Source organism: Emydura macquarii, unplaced genomic scaffold (genome assembly GCF_026122565.2).
Source record: "Emydura macquarii macquarii isolate MOO-44397 ecotype Brisbane River unplaced genomic scaffold, CSIRO-AGI_Emac_v2 contig_306, whole genome shotgun sequence".
NCBI lineage: Eukaryota > Metazoa > Chordata > Testudines > Chelidae > Emydura > Emydura macquarii.
Window position 1 is genome coordinate 15,120,439 of NW_027130443.1, and position 24,804 is coordinate 15,145,242.

Sequence of the window (24,804 nt, forward strand, 5' to 3'; positions counted from 1 at the left end):
GCACTATCTAAACCTTGGGGGTAAACCAAGGAAAGTCAAATACTCAAGGCACTGGCCCCTAAACACAACAGCTAATCAGATCTAGAAAAGCAGTCTGTTTTATAGATCAGATAAGAGGAACGGTTGGCACTGGCAATAGACTAGAGGCTCTCGCTGCTACTCCCATCACTCAAAACCAGCCGAAGATGCTAATGGCTCCAGGTTGTTTATTTTTGAAGACTGACTGTCGTCCTTTATGAAGTAAATTGGTAGTCTCCGTGCAGGTGATAGCAAACAGATGTCCAGATCACAAGGTGTCACGGGCTGTCCTGCACTTGCCTTTACAGACCTCTCTACTACCTGTTATCAGACTGTTCTATAGTTAGAAATGAGTCTTCAGTCTTCCGGGCTGTCACCAGCTCTAAATTCACTTAAAACAGAGAACTCAGTGAGAGCTGCTGACTTTTAAAATCAATATTTTATTTTACTTGAATGTGCAAATAAATATAAAAAAAAACTACATTCAAAGAGCTGGCAAAGCAATTACAAGCCCCAAAGCAAAGATCCTTTAAAAAAACAAAAACAAAAAAAAGAACAAAAATCTTTCTTTAATCAATTTCATGCTAGAAGATACACACCATCCAAGGCTGAAATCTCAAACCTTAGTAGATCTCTCTTAAACACATTGGCACCACCCATTTGTTTCATTCACATCATTTGCTACTATCACATTTGAGACAATAGTGCTGTAAATGATGAAAGTCTCACTTAATCCATTCAGATTATAAATTAAGGTTTACAAAATAAGGATGCTTAAAAATACCTGAAGTACACTTAAAAATGTTGGGGGACTGACCAGGGTCCATGCGTTATTAGCCTTACGCACCCTGGGAGGCTTGGAATCAATTGCATTTTAAGCCACAAGTTGCAACCTACTTTCTAGTAAACATTTGTCTGTATCTCAAAACCATAACAAAATTTGGCACAGTTGGTCATCTCCACTGGGGAACAGCAGAGAGTTGAACAAGACTGAGGTGCATTTGTAGAGCTATGGAGGCATAAGGGATGTTGCCCGTGTCAGACCTACCCCAGCCTCTTACAACGCTCCATCCCTCACCCAAAACAAGCCAAGGGCTTCGAAAAAAACCTTCATATAATTTCAGCCACTGGAATCAGTTAAGCCCTGGGCAATGAGAATTTGGGTTCAAAGCACACTGCTGGCAATGGATGTGCATGTGGCCACAAATGCCAAAAGGTCAGCCTTGCTGCCTCCCACTCACAGATTATCTTGCAAAAAAGAAACAACTGGGATAGTTTCAGGTCAAATGTGCACAAATGGCCCATTACTTCTGCTGTCAAGTGAGACAACCGTGAAACCAAATACGGTATGGTAGGGTAAACACAGCACGATTCCCACAGCCTGATACTTGGGTCCAGCAGAAATTATAACCATAAAAACCAAACCTCAGAAACAAACATGTTAGGGGGTCCCATTTCCCCCAAAAGCCAGGAGAACATGGACTCAGGACTGAAAAGAAGCTAGATTTGCCTCATGACACCTTGTATTTTACACAGGATTATGTGCTATTCCCAGGCACCTGCAGTACACAATGAAGTCAGGATGGGGTTGCAGGTTTGCCTTGACTCTGAACTTTCTGGTCCTTTTGATAGATTTAAGTAAAAGATGAGTGTGGAGTTGTGAGTGGTGCAGAGGTTTTGTCGGAGGGTTTTTTGGTTTGGTTTGGTTTTGTTTGAATCAGGGGAGGTACAGATAATGCCAATGGAATAGCATGTGTACACTGCTTACACCTGGACAGAATTCTCCCCCAAATTCAGATTTCTGTGTTTCACTGTAAAAGGGAACATCTGAACTGACATCAGCAAGACAGCCGTATCTAGGAACACCCTTCAAGCCAATGCAAACATGCTTTAAGAGCTCCATCTACTGATCCACTTTGTAAGTGTTGTTATCCCAGCAGTACTAAGGAATCCTGGGTGCATACAGGGAAAGCTATGTGCCTGAAGCTCATGGTCTCTGGAGGCTGTCAATCAGAATGCAAAACAAACAAAAAACCCAGACCTCCCCATGGACTTTATTCCAGTTTCAAGCAGCTCCTGAAATGAGAGGGCAGGAAATTGCAGTTGTGACACAGTTTTATAAAGATTGACATGCAATCCAATGCAGAATTCTCTGCAGAGGCAGAGGATGTGCCCAAGGCTCACTTGTTCCATTAGCTGCTGCCTTGCTCTGCACTGCAGCCCATGGAGCCATTTCTGATGAGTGCCTGCTCTGAAAGCCTTAGCCAACCCAGCAGTTTTAAAATTCACGGGTCTCGTTTCCCTCCCTTGATGTCTCAGGAGTTGGCATTTTCCCACCACAGCAGCAGTAACGCACGCGGCATTCATAGCTTCATTCGTATGAACAGATAACGCAACTGAGCCCCCACAGCCCATGGCAAAGCCAGTGATCTGTGCCAGGTACTCTGGCCCACTGGCATGGAGGGGTGATATTAAGAAGTTCTGCAGACTGAGGCATGGCATGAAATGCAGAGGGACAGGAAACATTAAACACTTCAAAAAGAGGGAGCAACTATCAGTGTCAGCTCTCGCACCCATCACATTCTACACTGGCTAGACCATACCGCTCGCTCTACCACCCTGCAAGCAGCCAGTCCAGCATGCTCTGTCCCTCCAATGCAGCCGCCTTCGGCAGCTCATTTAGAGCTGTGCGCTCAGCCCTCGTGCTCAGCCTTTCCCACACTGGCCGACTTGGGGTAGGCCTGACGCTAGAAACCTACTATACAGAGTGGCAATACTAAGAGCCCTCTTTCAGTAATGGCTTTAACTCTCTTCATGATGACATGGCCTAGGGATTACACTGCGAGGAGACAATTCTATGCCATATGGAAAATACATCATAACCCAAAGTAAAATGCTGTTTGGATAAATATCATTAATACATACATTGCATTCCCACCACTATTCTCAGAGTAAAAGCGTTCTGCCGGCACAGTTCCGGCTTGGCATGATCAGGTGGATGAGTCTCTGCTCATGGTGAGGCTGGATGGCGACTGTACTGAACTCTGTATCTATTCACGGGGACTCCATGAACATTCATCGTCTCACAGGTTGTTTTGCATGGGACCATGTCCTCGTCCTCGTCTCCCATTAACCAGTCTTGAACCAGTTCTGCTGCCTCCATAGTAACATTCTCTTCTAGCCACCTGCTGTGCCATTCTTCAAACTGTTGGTGGTGCTTAAGCAGAACCATGGGCTGCACCTGAGACAAGGATAGTAAAGGTCACTGAAAAGCTCATGAGGGAGGAGATTAAGCCTTCAGCTCCCAGGACATTTGAGACATTCATGCTTGAAAACATAACCAAAGGGAGCACAAATCCCATGTACCTGCCTCTAGAGGCCTCTGCTTCTTTCATGCAACTATGCTCCTGTGCAGCTTGTATGGTAAAGCTATGACCAGTAAACTAAGGTCTACAGCATTTACCAGTTTCTCTGCTATTTCAGCCAACGTGGAGATGTAACTCCAGGGAGTAGCCTGTAGGAATTCAGCCATGAGACTCCTGTCACCGCAGGTCTCGCAGCTCAAGTTCCCCATCTCTACCAGTGCCTGAGATGTTGAGAGAATAACAGGACATGCACCTGCTTGGCTCGGGAGAGAGTCCCCCGCCTGTACATATAATCCTCAGAGTTCATGATGAACATCATTTTGTGGGTGTTGAGCTTGAACCTGCAGTCCATGTTGCATGCACTCTCTACCCCGATCAATCTCTTCCAGGAGCTCTTCACTTCACTCCGCAAAGCTCTCACTTGCTTGCATTGCCACTTGCGGAATTTTTTAAGGTTCCTACGACAAAATCAAGTATTATAAAGTAATTTAAAATCCCTGGTTATTCAACCTCCACCCTCCTGGTCAGCAAAGATCAGAGCATGAAATTCACATTTGTGTGCCTGGTTCCTCACAGGAACTTTGCTTCCAGACCATCTCCCCTCACCCCCAAGCTCAACACACTTTTGTGATGAAGTGCAGAAGGGATTAGGCCTTAAATTCCCCCCAAAATAGGGACTGTTTAGAAGACAGTCCTACTCTCTCCTCTTCTCCTTACCTTACACTCTCTATTCTGTGAACAAACCTCAGTGCTGCCCCAAATGCTCCTGTGCAGAGTGCCATACTCTGTCTGCCACCCTCTGCCTCAGAATTGCCTGTATTTCTCTGGAATGGTATACACAGTATATTGGTTTTGAGGTGTTAGGGATGGAAGGTGCAAGAGAAATAAAATTTTAAGGGACTCTTCCACACAGGGCAGGAATAAAACCAAACTAATCTCAACACAGAGGGCAGCAGCAGAAACAGCCGTCATGTAAGACACCAGGGAAAGGGGAGAGCTCACCTTTGCAGAAAGACCGGTTTCAGTAAGAAGCCATCGTTCTGGTTGTTTGGGACGCCCTCCACCCCAACGTACTGCTCCATGTAGTTAGCCAAGTGCTATACAAGAAAGACCGTTTCCATGTCATATCTCCCCAGTCAGAATAAGCTCAGTTGCCCTAACAGTGTGTTTCCAGGCTGTTTTTAAACGTGCCTGTACCTAACCCAACCACCCCCATGCCAATTTACATTTAAATCCACTTCTCTATCAGAAGCCTCTATCAAGAACACATAGTCCTCCACATCCTCTACCCCAAGTACACTGATTGTCCTGGAAAAGTCTGACTCTCAATTTGGAGTGACATAGAAGGGAACATTCCAGGCAGCCTCCTTTGTCAATGGCACAGAGCTGACTCCATAGTCCTTGCAGCTTAAGTACCTGAACCTCCATAGGATCTTCTGTTTGGGTTTCTTCTGTGTCTAGTAATTCGATGGTCATTATCACCTGCCCTTTCCTCTGCAGAAACATTACCTGTAATGAAGTGAGACACAGGGAATGTCACTTGGAGCCTCCAGAGCTGGGCAGGAGCCCAGATCAATATGCTGAATTTTCATGGAAATTCAGCTGAACACAACAGATTGGAGACGAGGTGAATATACAACAATGCACCCTCATGCTTGACCACACAGAAACCTAGGCTCAGTTCTTGGTACCACTTTCTCCCTTCCTCTAGACTGTGTCCTTGGGGATTTAATGGCTTTCAATACCACCTTTATGCAGATTTCTGTTCAACCTCTCAAGCCCTGGCCTCCCTCGCTCATCCTGGGTGTTTCCCTCTTTCTGTGAAACCTGATTCTTTGCCTGCCCTACCACCCTTGGCACCCCAACTCCTCAAACTCAATACATCAAACCAAGCTCCATCTCTTCTTCCAATCTTCCTCCTGACCCTTCACCCTCCAATACTGTCAGTTGCTCTGCTATCCTCCTCACCACCCTGAGGTTATATTAGACTTTTCTCACACTTGCTCATGCCCATCCAAGCTGTTGCCAAATGCTGCCTATCCTTTCTCTACAATACTTTCCTCTTAATTTGATCCTTACTGTGAGAACCACTGCCCAAAGCTTGGTTATCACCTGTGCTGGCTACTGCAACCACCATCTCCTCCTCTGCCTCCCACCAGTCTCCCTAGGACCAGCCTCCCTGATCCTCTGCAAACATGCCCTAAGACTCCACTCCCTCCACATCCAAATCCTTCCCTGAAACTCACTGTCCACAAAGCCTCCCAACTCTAACTCCACCACTGAAACCCGCTAAACACTTCCAGATATCTCTAGGTCCGAGTGCAGCCAGCAGTCATGCCGTGCCACAAAGGGCAGAAGGTTCTCCTTGCCCGCTACCCTGTTAGGAAAGGTCTTTGTCTTTTTATTTGCTTGCAAAGTGCCACATACCCCCATGGAACTCTATGAAAAGGAACAACACTCAAAGGCTTCCTGCATGTTTGCATAAGAGAAAACTCTCTGAAGGTGGCCAGTCTGATCCAAGAGATACTTAGGGCCAGGGGAGTTTAATTTAACAGGATTCGGCTTATCTCTTGGGAGGTAGGCTATCAGGAGTGCATCAGACTGCTGCTGTCTGCAACCACCCTATTCTGGGTCCCATCTGCTTTGCGTAATTCCCTGAAGCAAGCTCTTACCTTGAAGCAGTTCTCATCTGCCATGCAGCGCTCAGCCTTCCACTGATAGCTGGTCTCCTTGGCTGCCCGGACACATCTGGAGGACAGGTTGCCTCCAGCAGCACCTCGCTTTCTCTCACTCAAGTAGAGCTCCACAACCTTCAGGCAGATATCATCACTCACAAGATGATGAAGCTATTATCAAGAGAAAAGGGAGTCAACAAGTCTCTAGCAAGTGTTACATACACTGGTGCAACCCACGCCACCCGCTTAACTCTGTCCCCCTCTTTCCCGCAGTTTTGCAATACATGTAATAGAGGAAGAAAGGAGCAGTCAGCTCTAAAAAGCATTTGTTTAAACATCTAATGGCTAAACTGATAACAGAGAGCTTGATAATATGATGGGTGTCAATCGTCTAACTCAACTCCTAATCATAGCTTCCCAATGGCACTGGTGGGGACACTGCAAGTGTCACCAGAAGAGAAATCAATGGGATGTGTAGTCATAAATTCCGTAAATTAACTGACCACAGTATTTTCAGCTCATAAACTGCACTTTCCTGTTTTTACCAACAGTCTTTTCCTTTGACTATTTCTTCTGCCTTTTTTCCATCATCTACTAATGAAAGTATAAACTCCACAGGGAAGAGATCTTGGCTTCTTATGTTTGCAGGATACCTGTAATCCTAATGGTACTATATAAACCAAAGAGGGAATATTTAGTGCTGTAGAAGCACTAAGAGCCAGTTCGAGAGACGATTACCTGGCGGACAATATTCTGCACCAGCTTGTCCATGGTGAAGCCGATGTAGGCATGGATAGTGAACATCTCCCTCAGGGTGTCCTCATACTGCGTGGGGTCAATGTTCCCATCCAGCAAACTTCTCACCATATCCAAGAATGCTGGGTAGTATTCCTCCAATTCCACCTCACCTGGGCAGGAGAAAACAGCAGTCACTTCCTGCACACAAGAGGCAGAGGGAGCCCCAGAGGCAGGGGACGAGAGAACTGTGCTCCAGATCGAGGACATTTGACAGCAAGAATATTTTTAAAAACAAGAAAGACACTTCAAGTGCAGCATCAACCTCATCCTTCCAGATGGCACTGATAGCACATGGGAGAGCCCATTAGAATAGCGTGACATCTGAAATAGGCACTGCGTCAGTGACGGACTCAACTCTCACGCATGTGTATGTATTTTAACTTTAAGCAACAAACTCCAAGACACTTAACTGAATTTTCCAATATTCTAGATATAGCTATATAGAAGACAAAGTATATATCATATAGTAGCCAATGGGCTTGTAGAAGTCTAAATGAACAAAGATGTGTCCTGTGGTTTGCAAGTTATCCCCTAAGTATCCTGATTAAATACATGCAGGTAACATTAATTATGAATCCATTATTCTCTGACACTGGAGTGGTTTCTGTATCTATATTCCTCACATACATCCCAGCTGGTCCCAGTCACTGAGATGCAAATGGCCTCTGCATAAGGCACTCAGAATGCTAACAGCAAAACAGTTCCCAGACTGCAGGATGCTCTTACTTGGTTGTTTCAATCTCAGTTCCATGGCTGGGTCATTGGACTTTTCTTTCCTTCCCTCACAGAGGAGTTTCTCTCTCTCCTTTTCAGTCCGATACTCTAGAAGCTGCTTCTGAGCCTGACGATAAATCTTTAAGAGCCTTGAACAGAGAGTCTGGTGAAGGCGGAGGAAGAAATACCAATTATTATTGGCAAAGAACAGACTGTAAACATCGTCCAGAGTTTTGTGAGGCTCAGCAGCTGTGGCATCACAGAAGCCAGCTTTCTTCTCCAGAGGGCTGCTTGGACACCCAGGCACATGTTTCTTTCGGAGCTCAGGAGTGTCCATGTTCTGTCCCTGATGGTTTTCTCTGTCCTCATCAGTTGACTCTTCAGAAATACTCTGGTCAGGGAGCTGAGAGAAAAATAGCTCTGGTACAAAGTGATGCACTATTTGCCGAATGGTGGCCTGATCTTCCTTCTGGATAGTGGGCTGTCGTTTCACATAGTAGCTAATGAGTGAAGCTGCATCTTCCAGAATCTGTTTATCCTCATAGATGAAGATCAGATGAGGCTCGTTCGTGGGAGCACTTCTCCCCTCTGAATGCTGCTCCTGATGCTGTAATCAAGAGACAAACAAGTAAGATCCTTCCAATCCAGTCTCAAGAGCCATTCCCGCCACAACACACACAAGAAATCAGCCAAGTGTTGATGGCTAGGCTGGGGGGCAGGTAAGGAAAGGGGATATTTATGGGATTACATTTGCTATTTCTCTTACTTTTTTTATCAACAAGTTATATGTATATTTTCGAGCGTTCTTCTCACCCACTCTTAGTATGTCACTTGTCATCTTAAATTATGAGCTCTTCAAGGTAGGGATGGTATCTTCCTCTATGTTTGTACAGCGCTTCCCACAATGGAAACCCAATTCTGATCTGAACTTCTGGGCATTACCATAATACAGAACAATATAAATAGACAGGATTGATTGTTTGCTAACATATACACCTCATCATAGACGCTCTCAATCTCATTCAGCAAGCTCTTGGAGCGCAGGGCTTTGGTGTCATTTTGTTTGAAGTTGACGGCCTGGTGATCAAGGGACTTTAAGTATGCTTTCTCATACTGCTCCCGCCAGATCTTGTTGAAGCCCTGCTGGGCTTCCCGCCATTCATCCTCTTTAGCTTTCAACCTGCATAATGCAGAACAGACTGAATTTGAAAACCATACCACAGAAATTCACACACGTTTTAAAAGCAGCCTGCTGAGGCGCAGCAAGACTTTCAGTATTCCCCACGCCCTCTTCCCCCATAAAAAAGACGACTTTGGTAAACAGTCATGGTTGGGAATATACCATACTGTGTTTAAAAAAACCTCTTAAGTGCCAGAAACTCAGGCAATCCATAGTAGAGATGCCAACACCTTAAATCTGCCCTCTTTATTCTGGAAAGCTTTTCTCAGGATCTAGGAGATCTCCACCCAATCTTCTCTGTCTTACATACAAGGATTCCATCTTACAAGCCAGAAATGTTGGGAAGTGGAAATGGCTCAAAAATGGGGGGCAAAGCTAAGTTTTCCCCACAGGCACTAAAGAAGCTGTGACAGAGCAGGGTCAAGGGAGAGAGGGTGGTGTATGAAGATCCCACAGATGGCTGTTGTCCCAAGCTGCTGGCTTCCAGAAGCCAGGATTCAGGGCAGGAGATCTGGGAGTTGGAGATGGGGGAAGGAAGGTGGTCAGGCACCAGGGAGAGAACAATTAGAGGGTGGGACTGATTTTTTTCATTTTAAAATATATGCTGAATAGCTCAATTTTTACTTTAAAGGGAAAAGTAAATATGAGTAGCCCAAGCCTAGCAAGTGGAGGTTCTTCGGAGAAAAATGGTGAGGAAAACCTCGTGTTAAAAATGGCAAGTTTAGATTATCTGGCACTAGTTATGTAACGGTCACTGGACCTGTAACAGTGCTGCACCACATGCAGAGATCACCTCTAACAAACACTACCACCCCCGCCCTTTGCAATCCAGCCTGACTAACTCATGCACTGGTTCTCAGTGAGGATTAATGCATAAAGCTGTTTTCATTATGACAGGACAAAAAAAATTTAGAACTTTCAAAAAAGACACCCCGCACCAATATTCCAAAGTCTCATTCAAAATGACATGTCCAATTAACCTCATACTGTCAAAAAATAAAATCCTCCTTCCTCTAACTGGGACTAAGAGAAGTTTTAATACAGAAAGGAGTTTTTCTTAGCAAGCCAGGGACGAACACAACCATAACAATGGAGTCACTGTCATGGCTCCATTATAGAGCAATACAGACAGTGTGCAAGTGTGAAGAATTCAGAAGGGTGGGGGTGAAAGAGTTGATTGTCATACACTAGAAATGATGTATTACAGAAACTGTATCACAGATTGAATTTAAAAGCTTATATGTATTAATAGCAAAGATCTCTGAAACCTTTTACCCAATTACTTAGATTTTCAATTAAACAATAAGCATTTTTATATAATGCTGCCTAAAAAAGGGAGAATTTTAAAAAAAAGATTAATTTTAAAATGCTTTTTTAGATGTTTACATTAATATTTGAGGAGGAATCCTAGCTGAAACCAAACAATGGCAAAGCCCCACAGAACTTAAGGAATAGCTTGCTTTACTTATGAAGTCAATGAAAAACCAGTTTAGCAATTTCCATAGCAGAAGAAGCAGTGATCTTCTTAAAGTTATATTACATATGATCAAAGTTTGTGGCAGGCTATTTTCTACTGAAACATACATACTGTTACTGCAGGAGCAACAGTGCATTGTCATAACTGTATTGTTTAAGCTGTTCTCAGAAGCGGCTAAGAGTCAGCTATGAAGTGATTTTTTAAAAGATATTCCATTAGTTGCTCACCTCTGTCCTGCATTAGAGTCATAAGAGATGAAAATAGGTAATTAACTTCTGAAACAACAAGCTTTCAAAGACTACATTGGCTAATTAGATAGAAATGATAGGTGAACCCAAGAAAATGAGTTACCTCTTTAAAACTACAGGGACAGCAGTAACTGGGTTTTTCTTAAGACTCTCTATGATTTCTGGTGCTTTATCACCATAGATACGATAGATGGCTCTGCGCTGGATCACTTCTGATGTTCCTCCCAAGCAATCATCCAATCGGAATTTCTCCTGATCCTCTTGAGACATCCGAGACAGCTTTTTTTGAACACTCTCCAACACGCGTATGGTGGCCAGATTAGTTTCCAAGACAACATCCAACTGTTAAAGTTCACAAACGATACAGTATAAGAAAGGATTCAGCAGCTGGTCTCCATTCTCTTCTCCTATGCTCAGATCTGTACTTGTATTTCACTGTCCACTGGCTGGGGATCAGGGGCTCCAGTGAGGAGTCTCGGCATATGGAGCACTCCGCCAGTTGTAGAATTGGCCCCCAGATTTCCCTCAGGGCTATTTTGTGCTGCATTTGCCCTTGGCAAAGCAGGGTGCAATGATGCAGTTGACATCATATTTGGTTTATAGACAGTGCTAGAAATAAAATCCTCTCTACACCAAAAGCAACGTTTAAGGCTACAGCACATGCAAGAATATCAACGGGCACTTCCAAGGCCTGTCTGCAAAGGAGCATAGGTGAAGCTCTTGAAACCTGTCACTCCCCGATACACACAGTGGCATTATGGTGTCCATGCCTTGTCCCCAGGCTGGAGAAGTACAAAGCAGTCACCACTACTGGGGAAAAGGGATGAACGAGTTAACTTTAGAGAAGAGCAGCCTTGGGAAAGCAAGTCCACACCAAGGCTGAAGGAGAAGGAAGGCAAAGGACTGACACAGCAAGAAGAGTTAACTCTAATAAAGTGTTCAGCATTTGGCCACTGACTATAAATAATTTCAAGGTTTTGGTGACATGAACAGGAAACCAAGTTGCAAAGTTCTAAGCTAAACAGCAGAAGCACCTCAAACCGTTCATCCTCACAGCGATGCAGCTGCTCCTCATAGGGTGTCTTCTTTGAGCTGACAAATGTAGAGTCTTCAGACCAGGATGGAAATGAGACCCAGGTATCATTTAACACCTACAACAGAGTCAAACAACATTCTACAGAGTCCTATGGAAAAGGGTCTGGTCCTGAGAGTCTGGTAGGACCTCTACAGGGAAAGGATAAAGTAGTATATTAACAGTGTTTCTATCAACAGCTTTAGACCTAACTAGGTATTTCTGCCAATGATCTGTGCTGAAATTTTAAAATGACTGTGTTGATCATTTCTCAGACATTGTGCATGTGAAGAGTTGCTCCCAGATAACTGTTTCAGGAGGTTTCTGAGGTGTCCTTTGATGCTGTTTCATAAGGCACAAAGAGATAAGTTTGTCTATAATAGTCAGCTACTGGTGGCAATGGAGCAAAGATGCCAATATGAACGGGGGTGCTCTGTTAAACCCAACTCCCACTATCTGCCAGGATGCTTCAGCTCACAATACTCCTTTACAACAAAAGGCAGCAAGTGCTCGACAAACTGATAAGCTAAATCTACAGGGTTCATTTTCCCATCACTGAACACAGACAACTTTGAATTAATGTAATTCTACCTGACTTGCACAGAATTTTCCTTTTAGGCTTTGACTCATAATTTGCTTTTTGGTGACTCCTTCTTACTTATCATGAAGAACAAGGCCTGAGTCCACACACAAAGTTGTACCAGTTTAATGAAAGATGTGATTTTATACTGATTTAATTAAACCAGAGCAACTCTATGTGTGGACACTTCTCCATATAAACCTGATTTATACTGGTTTAGCTCCCACTGGCAAATTTTCAGGTGCAACCTAAACTGCTATAAACAGTTTTATGCCAATATAAGAGTCTACATACAAAAGTTGCACCAGTTTAAACAAACTGGTTTAAATTAAACTGGTACAAGGTCTATGTTTTAGAGAAGCCCTAAACCATCATAAGAAAGCAGTATGTGAGAGGGCACTGACTAGCCTGCTTTTAGAAAGGCTATCATTGCAGACTGGGGATTCACTGGTATTAAGCACAGAGTACCTCCTTGCAAATGGCTGTTCTTCCGCTGCATTTTGGCTGCTGATAGGTTTTTGGAAGAGCCCGGTAACTCGATCCTATGCGTTTGCAGGAAGCATAATCAATTTCCCGACTCATTCCATCCCCAGATCGGTCACTCAGTGGAGAAGCAAATGAAAGCTCTTTCACTCCAAGGAAGGATTTGAACTGTGCAAAGAGTTCTGGGAATTTCCTTAAAAATGAACAGACATATGTGGATAATTATATTTCACATCATCACATTCTATTTTATGTCCAATGAGTATTAATTACTTGCTTTCTTCACCATCTCTTATATTTCATACAGACCATGGTAACAACTAAACTGAAAGCCAGCACTTCCCTAACGTAGCCCTAAGAACCCCCTCCACCATAATCTAAGCTGCTTTAATCATTCTGCTTAAGGCTCTTTACCAACCATCCTCTTGGTTGAGGGCTAGAGACAACTCCCTTCAGAATCCCACCAATACCCCTTCTTAACCTGCTGAGGGAGTCTTTGTTCATTGCCATAAGAGACTCTCCCTTGTCTTGGAGGCCAACTGTGCTGTTAGCCCTCCATCAGATACTACTAAAGCTTTTTGTCTATTTCACAGAATTGTTTTAAAACTTTATGGACCAAAAGCTGTGTCAGATTTTATTTCTCCTCTGAACGATTCCTAAAATTTTGGCATTGCTGACCCAGAAGAAACCTTTGACTTCATAAGGTTTTAATGTTGAAGATTTAAATTTGAACCATGAGAGAAAAAGTGACATAGTGAATCATAGAATATTAGAGTGGGAAGGGACCTCAGGAGGTCATCTAGTCCAACCCCCTGCTCAAAGCAGGACTAACCTCAGCTATTTCATCCCAGCCAGGGTTTTGTCAAGCCTCAGCTTAAAAACCTCTAAAGATGTACTTCTCCAGCCTGGGCATGTGTGCTACATCATACATACACTGAGAAGACAAATTCACTTACCCTAAAAATGGAGTGACTAGCTGGAGAAGCTCTGAGCCTGACACCAGCTCTTGATTGAAGAGTGCAATACAGCGGAGGAAGTTCTCATACACTTCCTGACTCTTCAGTACCCTGCGAACCTGGCAGAGGGAGGGCAGATAAAAACTGTCATATCATTTGGATACTAGCTTTAGTTTTATGGCGGATCTCTTAGACACACTAAGCCTTTTTGCACAGAGCCAATAAATGAGTGCAATCATCAGGACTTCAGAAACAGCATGCACACAGAAATGCCCTGTTATAAACAGTAGTTTGGTAACAGGGTTTACACTACTAGGAGGTTTACAGTAGCAGAGAAGCAAAGAAATCAAATGTTTGTAAGAAAAACACACACAAGAAGATACTAGTTATGCGTTTCCCTCAGGGTCCTCCAAAACTCCGTTTGTTAGCTCTCCCTCCCCACCTTCTCAAGAAGTGGAAAATTGTTATTTGATGGACTCTACTATACCATAGAGGGAGCCATAAAACACCAGTCAATTGCTACCTATCCAATGGAAAGCAAGACCACGCAACACAAGAGGGTCACTGACCTTATCGAAGAAAGAAAACTCCTGCAATGTTCCATATTTTCCCACTGTTGCAACTGACAAATCTTTGGTACCTCGCAGTTTCATTTTCTTCTGTTGAAAAGGTTCGATATTTTTACTTCAATGGTTTTGATTCAAATACCAGTAATTTCCATTTTACTGAACTATAACTACTCACTCTGAGCCTTTATTCTCAAAATCACAAACTAGCTTTGCCTCATCACACCCTCCATGGAGGTCTGTATCAATGACCCCCTGCAAAAACAAAACAGGCTCCCACAGGTATAATGCTGTAGGAAACAGCAATTTATCCAAGGGGGGAGGCCCACTTCAATTCTTCTATCAAGTCCTAATTTTCGTGATACTTAGCACTTATATAGAACTTTATGTTGTATCAAGGGACAATACGCTTTTCTAAATATAATTTTAAACGTTCCCTTTGTTAAGTGTCTTAAACACCATTTAATCTTTTTTAAATTGTTTATTTCTTTTTTTAAAAGGTTTCTTTTACCTACCCTTCATGTTTGGCACTAGCCATTTAAAAGGAAAGAGGCACCTGTGACTTGTCAACTGCCTCCTAATTGGATTTACAAGAGGGCACATGGACTATATGAATGGGGGGAGTGCCTGAGGACAGAAAGAGAAGAAGTTGAGAGCTGCCTGGGAGTCAGGAGACTGGAGGTGGTATCTGGGCAAAGTTGCAGAAAGCTCGCTGCAGACTCTCCCTAGCAAGAGGGTGAAACTGTCAGGAAGCTAGTGGAGAAACTAGCCTGATGATGTTTCTGCACCAGGGAGCGATGGGCACGGACGGTGGGAGAGGGCTGAAGGCTCAGAACAGCAGAGGGAGATGCCTGCTGGCCACCTTTGGCCTGGGGAGTTGAAGCCAGAGGGACAGAGATGGCTGAAGGGTGGGAACAAGGCATGGTGAGAGATGCTGGAACTGTACTGGTGAGATGAGTGTGGTGAGAGATGCTAAGGATAAGAACCGCTATACTGAGTCAGAACAATGGTCCATCTAACACAGTATGCTGTCTTCCAATAGTGATCAGTGCCAGATGCTTCAGATGGAATGAAAAGGACAAGGCAATTTTGAGTGATCCATCCCCCATCATCCAGGCCCAGCTTCTGGCAGTCACAGGTTTAGGGACACCCAGAGCATAGGGTTGCGTCACTGATCATCTTGGTTAATAACCATTGATAGACCTATCCTCCATGAATGTATCTAATTCTCTTTTGAACCCAGTTATACTTCTGGCTTTCACAACATCCCCTGGCAATGAATTCCACAAGCTGACTGTGCATTATGTGAAGAAGGACTTCCTTGTTTGTTTGCTCTAAACCTGATACCTATTCATTTAATTGGATGACTCCTAGTTTGTGTGCTATGTGAAAGAGTAAAGAACACTCTTCGATACACCTTCTCCACACTACTCATGATTTTATAGACTTCTAATCCCATCCCCCACCTAGTTGTCTCTCTTCTAAATTGAAGAGTCTTAAACTTTTTAATCTATCCTTGTATATGGAAGCTGTGCCACACCTCTACCATTTTTGTTGCTCTTTTCTATCTTTTCCAATTCCAATATATTTTTCTTAAGATGGGGCAATCAGAACTGCACACAGTATTCAAAGTGTAGGTGTACCATAGACTTATATAGTGGCATTATGATATTTTCTGACTTATTATCTATCCCTTTCCTAACAGTTCCTGGCATTCTGTTAGCTTTTTTGACCACCATTGCACATTGAATGGATGTTTTCCGAGAACTATCCACAATGATTCCAAGATCTGATTCTTCAGTGGTAAAAGTAATCTAGAACCCATCATTTTGTATGTATAGTTATGATTATTTTTCCCCATGTGCATTACTTTGCACTTATCAACATTGAATTTAATCTGCCATTTTGTTGCCAGTTACCCAGTTTTATGAGATCTCCCTCTAACTCTTTACAGTCAGCTTTGGACATAACTATCTTGAGTAACTTTGTATTATCTGCAAACTTTGCCAGCTTACTGTTCATCGCTTTTTCCAGATCATTTATGAATACGTTGAACAGCACTGGTCCCCAGTACAGATCCTTGGGGGACCACAGCTATCTACATCTCTCCATTATGAAAATTCACCATTTATTCCAACCCTTTGTTTCCAATCTTTTAACCAAATACTGATTCATGAGAGGACCTTCCCTCTTATCACATGACTGCTTACTATTCTTTGGTGAGGGAGCTTGTCAAAGGCTTTATGAAATTCCAAGAACATTATATCCACTGGATCACCCTTGTCCATATGATGGTTGACACCCTTAAATAATTCTAATAGATTTTTGAGGCATGATTTCCCTTTACAAAAGCCATGCTGACTCTTCCTCAACATACTGTCTTTATCTGTGTGTGTTAGTTCTGTTCTTTACTATAGTTTCAACCAATCTACCTGGTAACTGAAGTTAGGACAAGCGTTTAATTGCCAGGATTGTCTCTGGAGTCTTTTTAAAAATCAGTATTACATGAGCTACCCTCCAGTCACTTGGTACAGAGGCTGATTTAAGTGATAGGTTATGCACCACAGTTAGTAGTTCTGCTATTTCACATTTGAGTTCCTTCAGAACCCTTGGGGGATTACCATCTGGTCCTGGTGACTCATTACTGTTTAATTTAGCAATTTGTTCCATAACCTCTTCTACTGACACCTCAGTCTGGGACAGTTCCTCAGATTTGTCGCCTAAAAAGAAAGGCTCAGATCTGGGAAATCTCCCTGACATCCCATGCAGTGAAGACCGGAGCAAATAATTAATTTAGCATTTCCGCAATGGCCTTGTCTTCCTTGAGTGCTCCATTAGCACCTTAATTTCCAGTGGTTCCACTGATTGTTTGGCAAGCTTCCTGCTTGTGAAGTACTTAAAAAAATTGCTATCAGTTTTTGTGTCTTTTGCTAGTTGCTCTTCAAATTCCTTTTTGGTCTGTAAGTATACTTTTACACTTGAGTTGCCAGAATGTATGCATCTTTTTATTTTCTTCACTAGGATTTGACTTCTGGTTTTTAAAGAAACCTTTTTGCCTCTCACCGCTTCTTTTACTCAGTTGTTTAACTGTGGTGGCATTTTTTGGTCCTCATATTGTTTTGGTTTTTTTTAGTTGGGATTTACATTAAGTTTGAGCCTTTATTATGGTGTTTTAAAATAATTTCCACACAGTTTGCAGGCATTTCACTCTTGTGACTGTGCCTTTTAATTTCCATTTAACTAGCTTCCTCATTTTTGTGTAGTTCCCTTATTTGAAGTTAATGCTACTGTGGTGGGTTTCTTTGGCATTTTATCCCCCTACTAGGATGTTAAAATTAATTACATCATGGTCGCTATTACTGAATGGTTCAGTTATATTCAGCTCTTGAACCAGATCCTACATTCCACATAGGACTAAATCAAGAATTACCTCACCTCTTGTGGGTTCCAGGACTGGCTAATCCAAGAAGCAGTCATTTAATGTGTCTAGAATTTTTCTCTCTGCATCCATTTCCAATACCCAGTCAATATGAGGACAATTCTGCTTTTGTAGCCTCTCTTACAATTTGTGTGTACAGGACTTTTGTAATTAGCCCTGGAAGGGCTACATATACACGTAAGGACTATTTCTGTGTACTCTGATGAGAAACTGGGGTATCCATGACTATCAAACCATGGCCTGGCACTGGAAGGCACCCAGGTGAGGCTGCCCTATGATAGGCACTTAGTAGAATTTGAAAGGTGAGAGCAATTATCTCATAAAGCATAGGTTATAGCAATGCCTGACGTTGCAAATAGAAATGTGAAATATTTTCATAAAGATACCTTTGCTGGGCTAGGAACAGGACGGAGCAGTAGAGGTCTAGATCGCTTTTTACTATGTTCCAGATTTTTTTCATGATCAGTTTTCTGGACACTGTTCATTTCAGATGGCCCATTTCCTGTGAACTAAAGTAAAAGACAATGTTTTCAGTTTGCCCTTATTAGTACCACAGAAATAGAGAACCCCATTTATCTGAACAAAATAGAAGACGTGGGATTTCACTAAGTGGGTTAACTACAAACAACAAATAGTAGACCATAGTCAGTTTTCCTACACTAATGTTTTGCAGTTATGTAGCACCGCTACACATATGTACAGGCCCAACCCCACTGCAGACTATATCAGTGGAATAGCAAGAATATACCTCTTTTTAAACAAATTATTAAATACAAAATGTTAATTCTTTAGTAAGACATTAACCTATATTCTATTGTCTCTGAGCTACGCACAGCTACAAGGCTAGTTTGAAAGTCTTGAGAAGGACCCAGTGGTAGCATCGTAACCGCACCCTACAGTGAGACAGTCTCCAGCAGGATCAATAAGACTTGTGCTAGAGCAGTTTCAAGAGCCAGATCTTTCTCCACATCTCTGGAATTTCAAAGATTTTTTTTAAATCCCTAATTTTTTTCATTCAGTATCAAGGATTTAATGGAACAGAAATTCCAAGAGCAGGAAACAAGGACAACATTCCTTTGACTTTCCCAGCCAGAGGAGAGATGCTGCAAGAGCAGTCAGATGAGGTGGTCATGTTAGAGAAAAATCACAGGAAAAAGTGGCAACCCACCAAATAATGGTGTTTTAACCACACAGATCTCTGTGGACCACAAAAATAATCCCCTCCAATTTACACAAGGCCTATATGCAGCATTATTTGGCAACCAAATGCAGCTTGTCTTCACCCAGCCCACTATCACAAGGTATCCCTCAAAAGAGGCTCTACTCTCCCCAAGACAGAAGGTTCAGAGCAAACCTTTTCTTGGGCAAAGATCTTTTAGCTGTAGCCAATAGCGCCGCAGAACAGCAACTTCTGAGAATTTACACATCACTGCTTACTATCTGTTCCATCTCAAGAGACAATGGTTCTCCCTACTGTGCTTTGTCCAACTGCTCTGAGAGAAAGGCACACAGACACTCCACCCAATCAACCCTTCTCTTAGTCTTTTCACCCTGAAACAATGCAATCTCTCCCAGCCCAGATCTCAGTCCTATGGGAGCAAGTAACTTTATTTTTTAGGGTATTTGTTCAGACTGTAAAAGTATTCTCTCTCATATTCTCCCTCTGCCTCATATTACCAAACACATACCAAAGACCTTTTAGCCTCAGGGAGGAACTGTCCAAACTCAGAGAGTAGATCCTCCTGTCCCCTGAAGAGATTTGCTACTTCAGTAAACACTTCTTCCTCTGACATGCCTCGAAAGGGTCGACCCTTAGTGTTCAGCTGTTCTTTCTGCCAATTAACAGAGACATTAAACAAACAGTTACAATAACGTACTTCAGTTAGCAAGGAACCTGGGACAACCAACTGTATTCAAGAGTCAAATACAGGAAAAAGCTTTATAGAATTATCAGCTGGCCCAGCATTCTTGTAGCAGCACAATGCGCTACCATGTAGGGTATCAAGTTTGGGGTCCTAGACCACTGGGCTCAGCAGTGAATTCTCAATCTCTTTGTCTTCCATGGGCATGCAGATCTAATCATTGCACCTAGTTAACAGTTATAAAGCATTTAAAAATAAAACATTAGTAATGGAAAAGAAAATCACTATCTTAAAACAAAAATTTCTTCCTGTACAGTTTGTCTTCTCTCAACACCTGTTTTTCAAACCAATGCCTGTTGCACCAACACATTATAGAGATGACAAGCATTTGACAGACCCAAAGCATTTCCTGCAAGAACACAAGTCTAGCTACGTTGGGGACACATACAAAGCCTATGCTTAAACTTTAGAGTTTCTCGGTGCCACCTTTGTCTCAGAGAACTGAAGTTGGGGGAGCTTTATAAGCCACAGTAAAACAGTACTGTTCGAACAAATTTCATTTTATATTGCAGGTTCAGACAGCCACAATATTGACCCATGATATCTTGTTTGCAGGGGACTCTACCTGGTAAGTGTGAAGAATTTCTAAGAACGATCTGTAGATTTCAGGGTGGTCAAGAAAACGGGTTTTGATCTTATTCACATAACTTATTGCATTATTGAACTCTACAGAATCAGATTCCAAGGAGATTTGAGCTTTATCTTCTTTGTATGAAAGTTGCTGCCGGAACTCCTCAGAGCAGTCACTGTGGTTGTGAGAATTCTCCTGACAGTAATGTAACAATAACCCACCACCTGGCTGAGCACTTGGAACAGGCTCTGGTGACACCTAGTGATAGAAGTAATGCAATGTGGTGACTTGTAAATAAAAATAGAGATGCAACATGTTCATTAAAATTATTATGCATATTTACAAATTGTTTAGTTAGAGAAAGACTGCACAGAAAAAGATTTAACTGACCCATGAATTTCTTGACCTCTGTTACTAAGACCATCAATTAAAAAACATTAGCCACAGTGTTAAACTCTCATTCCTCTTTCTCTTTTAGATCAGAGTTGTTCATAAAGAACTCTTTCCACCCTATTTAAGAACAGGACTTCAGAGAGACATTTACAGTACTTGAAAGTATTGAATGTGAAAACCCTCTGAATGATTACATCTGACGTACCCCACTGAATGAACATTACTGAGACTTCACTTTTGAGGCTTCAACTTTGATCATTTACAACAAAGGCCATCATTAAACCAGCTAAACTTCAAGACTCTTGTTTTATTTAGACACACTTATGTTTGCAGGGAAAACAGGTTTGAATTTTACTGTGGGGTTTGCTAGCCTTTATGAGGGTGACTGGTAGATATCCCCTATACTTACTTAATTCAAACCTCTTGAAGATTATAGCTCCACCCTTTCAGACATTTATAGAGTAAAAGAAATTATGTTTACTTGATTGTGTTTGCAAAGACTCATAGGCTGTTATACCAAAACTGAATTACATTTTGGCTGCTGATCTGTTTGGTGTATGAAGTATGTTCAAAATACATTCTTTACAGTAAAATTAGAGTGACATAGTACAAAAGTAGTGTTTAAATATGTGATGTAGTGAGAAACATAGCTAATTTCTTTATTGTAACAGCCCCAATAAAATAACTCAAAATGAGCCTCAGTACTGAGAATATCTCCTTCACACCCAAGAGCTGCCCTGCCACACCAGAGGCTTTCTAAAGCCCTCCTTTCACTGATGAATAAAGGAGAGTTCTGATGGCTCCTAGAAGTGCAGCTATACCAAGAGGCCACATAGAAGGCAGCCTGATGTACATTACTGAGTATCCAGATTTTCTGGAAAATGGCTGTTTTAAAGTAGGCCAATGACCATCCAATGACAGTTGAACTTCTTGCTTGCAGTTTACAGATGACAATCAGTGGATAGAAACTTAACAGCTCCTAGCATTCAAGCTCATTGGAATCTGTATTCATAGAATCTGGTCAACTGTAGTGCCATGCAGACTCTATGCCACTTCTTATTTATGATACTGCCCGGAAGCCACTTTTCCAATCATTAAGGAATTGAGCATTACAAGTAACTTGTTTCAGTCCAATACTGCCTGGGATTTCTTAATAGCTTTTAAGAGCACATGAATCCTGGTTCCTTGGTCCCAGGCTGACCAAAACCACGTTAACTAGCTATGGAAGAAGTGTCCATTTGTAGTTGATTCCAAGAGAGACTCAGAATATATTAAATACGGAAGCCATCTCCGATAAGGGGATTCACAGAAAGCTCCTTGTAGATAACCTCTAAAAGTATTTTTCCCAGTGGCAAGTCTCAGTTGTCAACAAGCCCTTGTATTTCCACACCACATGATGATTTTGTTTCAGGATCCAGTGAACAAGACAGATTTCCTGTCAGTCCCTGAACATCTGAAGGCATTTCCAGCACCATAAAGCCAAAGTTCATCAGTAGGTTCATACACTCTGCTTTTTGATCAAAGGGTGCGTGACTTCTCAGGCCCAGTTTTCATGAACAATTCTTCCACCTGAGGGTAGTCTCATTTTCAAGGGATTTTCAAATGCTGTACCTGGACCCAATAACAATGATCTTGACAAAGAAACATATAGTAATCAAAATTCAATGACCAAATGTCCATGAAAAAACTGAAAAGCCACCACTGCTTCTGCTCTTCTGTTTTCATTCTTCCCTCAACATGTTACTGACTCAATGCTTGTGACTGTCACTCCATTATCCTCTGCTCTTTAGAAAGTAGGGATGCCAAGAATATACAAAACACTCTGTACTAACACTGCTTTATTCCACAGGAATTGTAGATGTCAAGAAACATATTCAGCAGAGCTCTCAGAAATGTGAAGTTACTGAGTGATAGAGATAAAAGAACATGAGAACTGAAAGACTAGTAGGTAGCAGAGATCAGAGTTAAAATCAGAGGCTTCTGAAAAAAATTCAGCTAAGATTTTTAAGTTTCAAACTCCACAACTGCAAAAGTGAAAATGGATGCAAAGTGTGGTGTGACTCTATCTACGTTCTAATATTACATCCAACACCACAGTATCTGAGCACTTTGATACAAATCAATAACATGTACAAACTTGTGTTCTGTGCAGACACCTTAATGGCAATGTGGAAATACGATCTTTTGAAACATTTTTTTCAAATTTAAATTCAAGTGTGATTATAAAGACTCAATGAATGTTGTGTGTATACAATGCCTGCCAGCCAGCCATGATTTTCAACTTCCAAATTTGACTGAAGCATTTGACCTGCAGTAGTGGGAGCTTCACTTTATCGCAAACTAAAACTATTAAGTGTTTCTTAAAGAAATTCTATTCTATTTATGTTCTCATAACCATTGCCATGATATCTGAAAACCCTGTAAAACATGTTAGCAAACTGCAAGAAAGGTAAATCAACTCATCCATTATGCAGATCCTGTATGTCACTTGTAGATACATTATATTTCATTTAAATTAATCCAAGCATTTGAACATACCTGACTAGCCAGTGGCGATTGTATATTTAACTTCCCGTTCTTTGGAATCTCTATTCTGTAGCCCAAAGGGAGGAAAGCATTGAATCCTACAATGAGGTCGGGATGTTCGTGAAACAGCTGAGAAACCCGCCTGATTACACCAGGAGTATCAATGCTAGAACCAAAACCAGGCTGTTAACTCCATGCAAGGCCTTAAGTCACAAAATAAAAGGTAAGATACAGAAAAGGTAGGAACTGCAATAACATTTATTAGCAATCAGGGAATTTGATAGACTTAAGCATCAAGATAACACTGACTCCCCTGCAGACAATGATAAACTGCAAGTCCATAAGCTATAGAATATCAGTATCTGACTAAGACACTATTCTGGAAGTCCATGGCACTTTAAAAGACCAAGAGAACTAAGAGGCCCAAATGGAGTGAAAGATTCTCAATCATCAGCAAGCTCCTCCCAGACTGATGGGTCTGCTATGGGGCCAGATGGAGACTCAAGGAAGAAGAGGATTTGCCTGCCTTCACCTCTAGTGATTTACATTACCTGAGTGAGCTGAGGTATAAACTTTTTTTCACTCTGGAATAAGGGCTCTGGGAGATGGGATATTGATTCCATCAGGATGAGTGGTGCTGGGATGATGGCTCTGGAAGTGGATTTGAGACCCCCTTTATCTCTGGAATTTAACTCTTGCATAATCTCAGGGAACCCAGGAAGCATGTTTCCTGCATGGGTTTGGGAGGTGCAAGGATCAGATATTCAGATTCTGCTGACGGTGCGTTGAAAATGGGAACAGAGACAGGGGAATATTGGGGAGTATTTTACATGGGGATGAACAATGCGGGGGTTCCTAAAGATGGCTGCTGGCAGTAAGGTCTAGGGTCCTCTGAGAAGAGTGCTAGGAGCAGGGAAAGATTCCAGAGCAAAATGGGCTACCTATGAGAAAGGGCACTGTAGGGATGGGTACTGGATGGGCGAGGGGTCGCCTTACCTCTGGCTCTTGAACTCCTTCATGATCTCCAGGAAGCCGTTATAGGTGGCGGGATCACTGCCAAAGCGAATCTTCACCTGGTCCAGATAGGAGAGCGCATCCTCCACCTGCAGGGGAGAGGGCGTTAGACGGGGAGCCCGGGGGGGGGGGGAGCAGAGCGCGCGCGGCCGCCTAGAGACGAGCAGACACCCCCTGGGCAGGTGGGACGCAACGGCGCGCAGGGAGGGGCCGAGGGTCAACGGGGGGGGGAAGGGGGGCAGAGGGGAATTATCCCGGGTGGGAGGGCCCGGGGGATGATCCGGGGCGACGTGCGATGGGCCCGGGGGGAGCAGAAGTGGGGGGCCCGGGGCGGGCAGGGGCCATTATCCCGGGTGGGGTCGCTGAAGGAAGCGGGGGCGCCGCTCAGGGAGGGCCCCGCACTCACGTGCACCGGCAGTTTCTCCTGCGCTGCGCCTCCGCCGGCCCGGCCCCCGCCCCATCTGGGGCCGCTAGCCCCCCGGCCGCCGCCGCCGCCGCCCCCGGCTCCCCCCGCCGCCATGATGGAAGTCGGGCACCGGGCAGCAGCAGCACCCGCCCAGCACCAGCTCGTCAGCGCGTTCCGGCGCCTTGCGTCACCACGCACTCGCACAGCTCCGCCCGCCGCCAGGCCGGCCGAAAAGGGGGCGGAACCTTGGGGAGGGGTCAGGGGCTATCCGGGGCGGAGCAGGCGGGATGGTTGGGACGACTTGTTCTGCTGCACCAACTTCCGGGTATCTGAGGTAACTGCCGGTGTTGGCGGTGTCCCTCCTCCAGTGGGGGGTAGTCGCACTTGTCGGTGCCGGCGCT

The 24,804-nt window shown here is 43.2% G+C and overlaps 2 protein-coding genes across 7 annotated transcripts in view; one reads left to right on the forward strand and one right to left on the reverse strand.

Moving 5' to 3' along the window:
• The window catches only part of CPAMD8 (C3 and PZP like alpha-2-macroglobulin domain containing 8), a 126,798-nt gene extending 105,842 nt beyond the window's left edge, over positions 1-20,956 (forward strand). For all 4 annotated transcript variants that reach the window (XR_010922168.1, XR_010922172.1, XR_010922175.1 and 1 more), the window contains 2 exons: positions 20,006-20,061; positions 20,543-20,956. Coding sequence is in view for 1 of the 4 variants with exons in the window: in XM_067561290.1 (XP_067417391.1) it covers positions 20,006-20,034 (29 nt within the window). In the remaining 3 variants the exon portion in view is untranslated. The remainder of the gene's footprint in view (positions 1-20,005; positions 20,062-20,542) is intronic.
• Positions 439-24,499, reverse strand: SIN3B (SIN3 transcription regulator family member B). 3 transcript variants are annotated; one of them, XM_067561354.1, is made up of 19 exons: positions 24,404-24,499; positions 23,980-24,086; positions 22,996-23,149; positions 20,059-20,322; positions 19,260-19,403; positions 17,958-18,080; positions 14,136-14,225; positions 13,567-13,685; positions 12,596-12,803; positions 11,510-11,626; positions 10,579-10,817; positions 8,567-8,750; positions 7,583-8,177; positions 6,797-6,966; positions 6,056-6,229; positions 4,800-4,892; positions 4,386-4,480; positions 3,637-3,841; positions 439-3,259 (listed from the first exon to the last, which is right to left on the reverse strand). In XM_067561354.1, the coding sequence occupies exons 2-19, from the start codon at positions 24,000-24,002 to the stop codon at positions 3,029-3,031; spliced, it is 3,228 nt and encodes a 1,075-aa protein (XP_067417455.1). In that variant the 5' UTR covers positions 24,003-24,086; positions 24,404-24,499; the 3' UTR covers positions 439-3,028. The 3 variants fall into 3 exon arrangements, with proteins under 3 accessions (XP_067417455.1, XP_067417461.1, XP_067417464.1); XM_067561360.1 differs by lacking the exon at positions 20,059-20,322; XM_067561363.1 differs by lacking the exon at positions 20,059-20,322 and having other exon boundaries at positions 22,996-23,186; positions 24,404-24,422.
• Between the last annotated feature and the right edge of the window lie 305 nt (positions 24,500-24,804).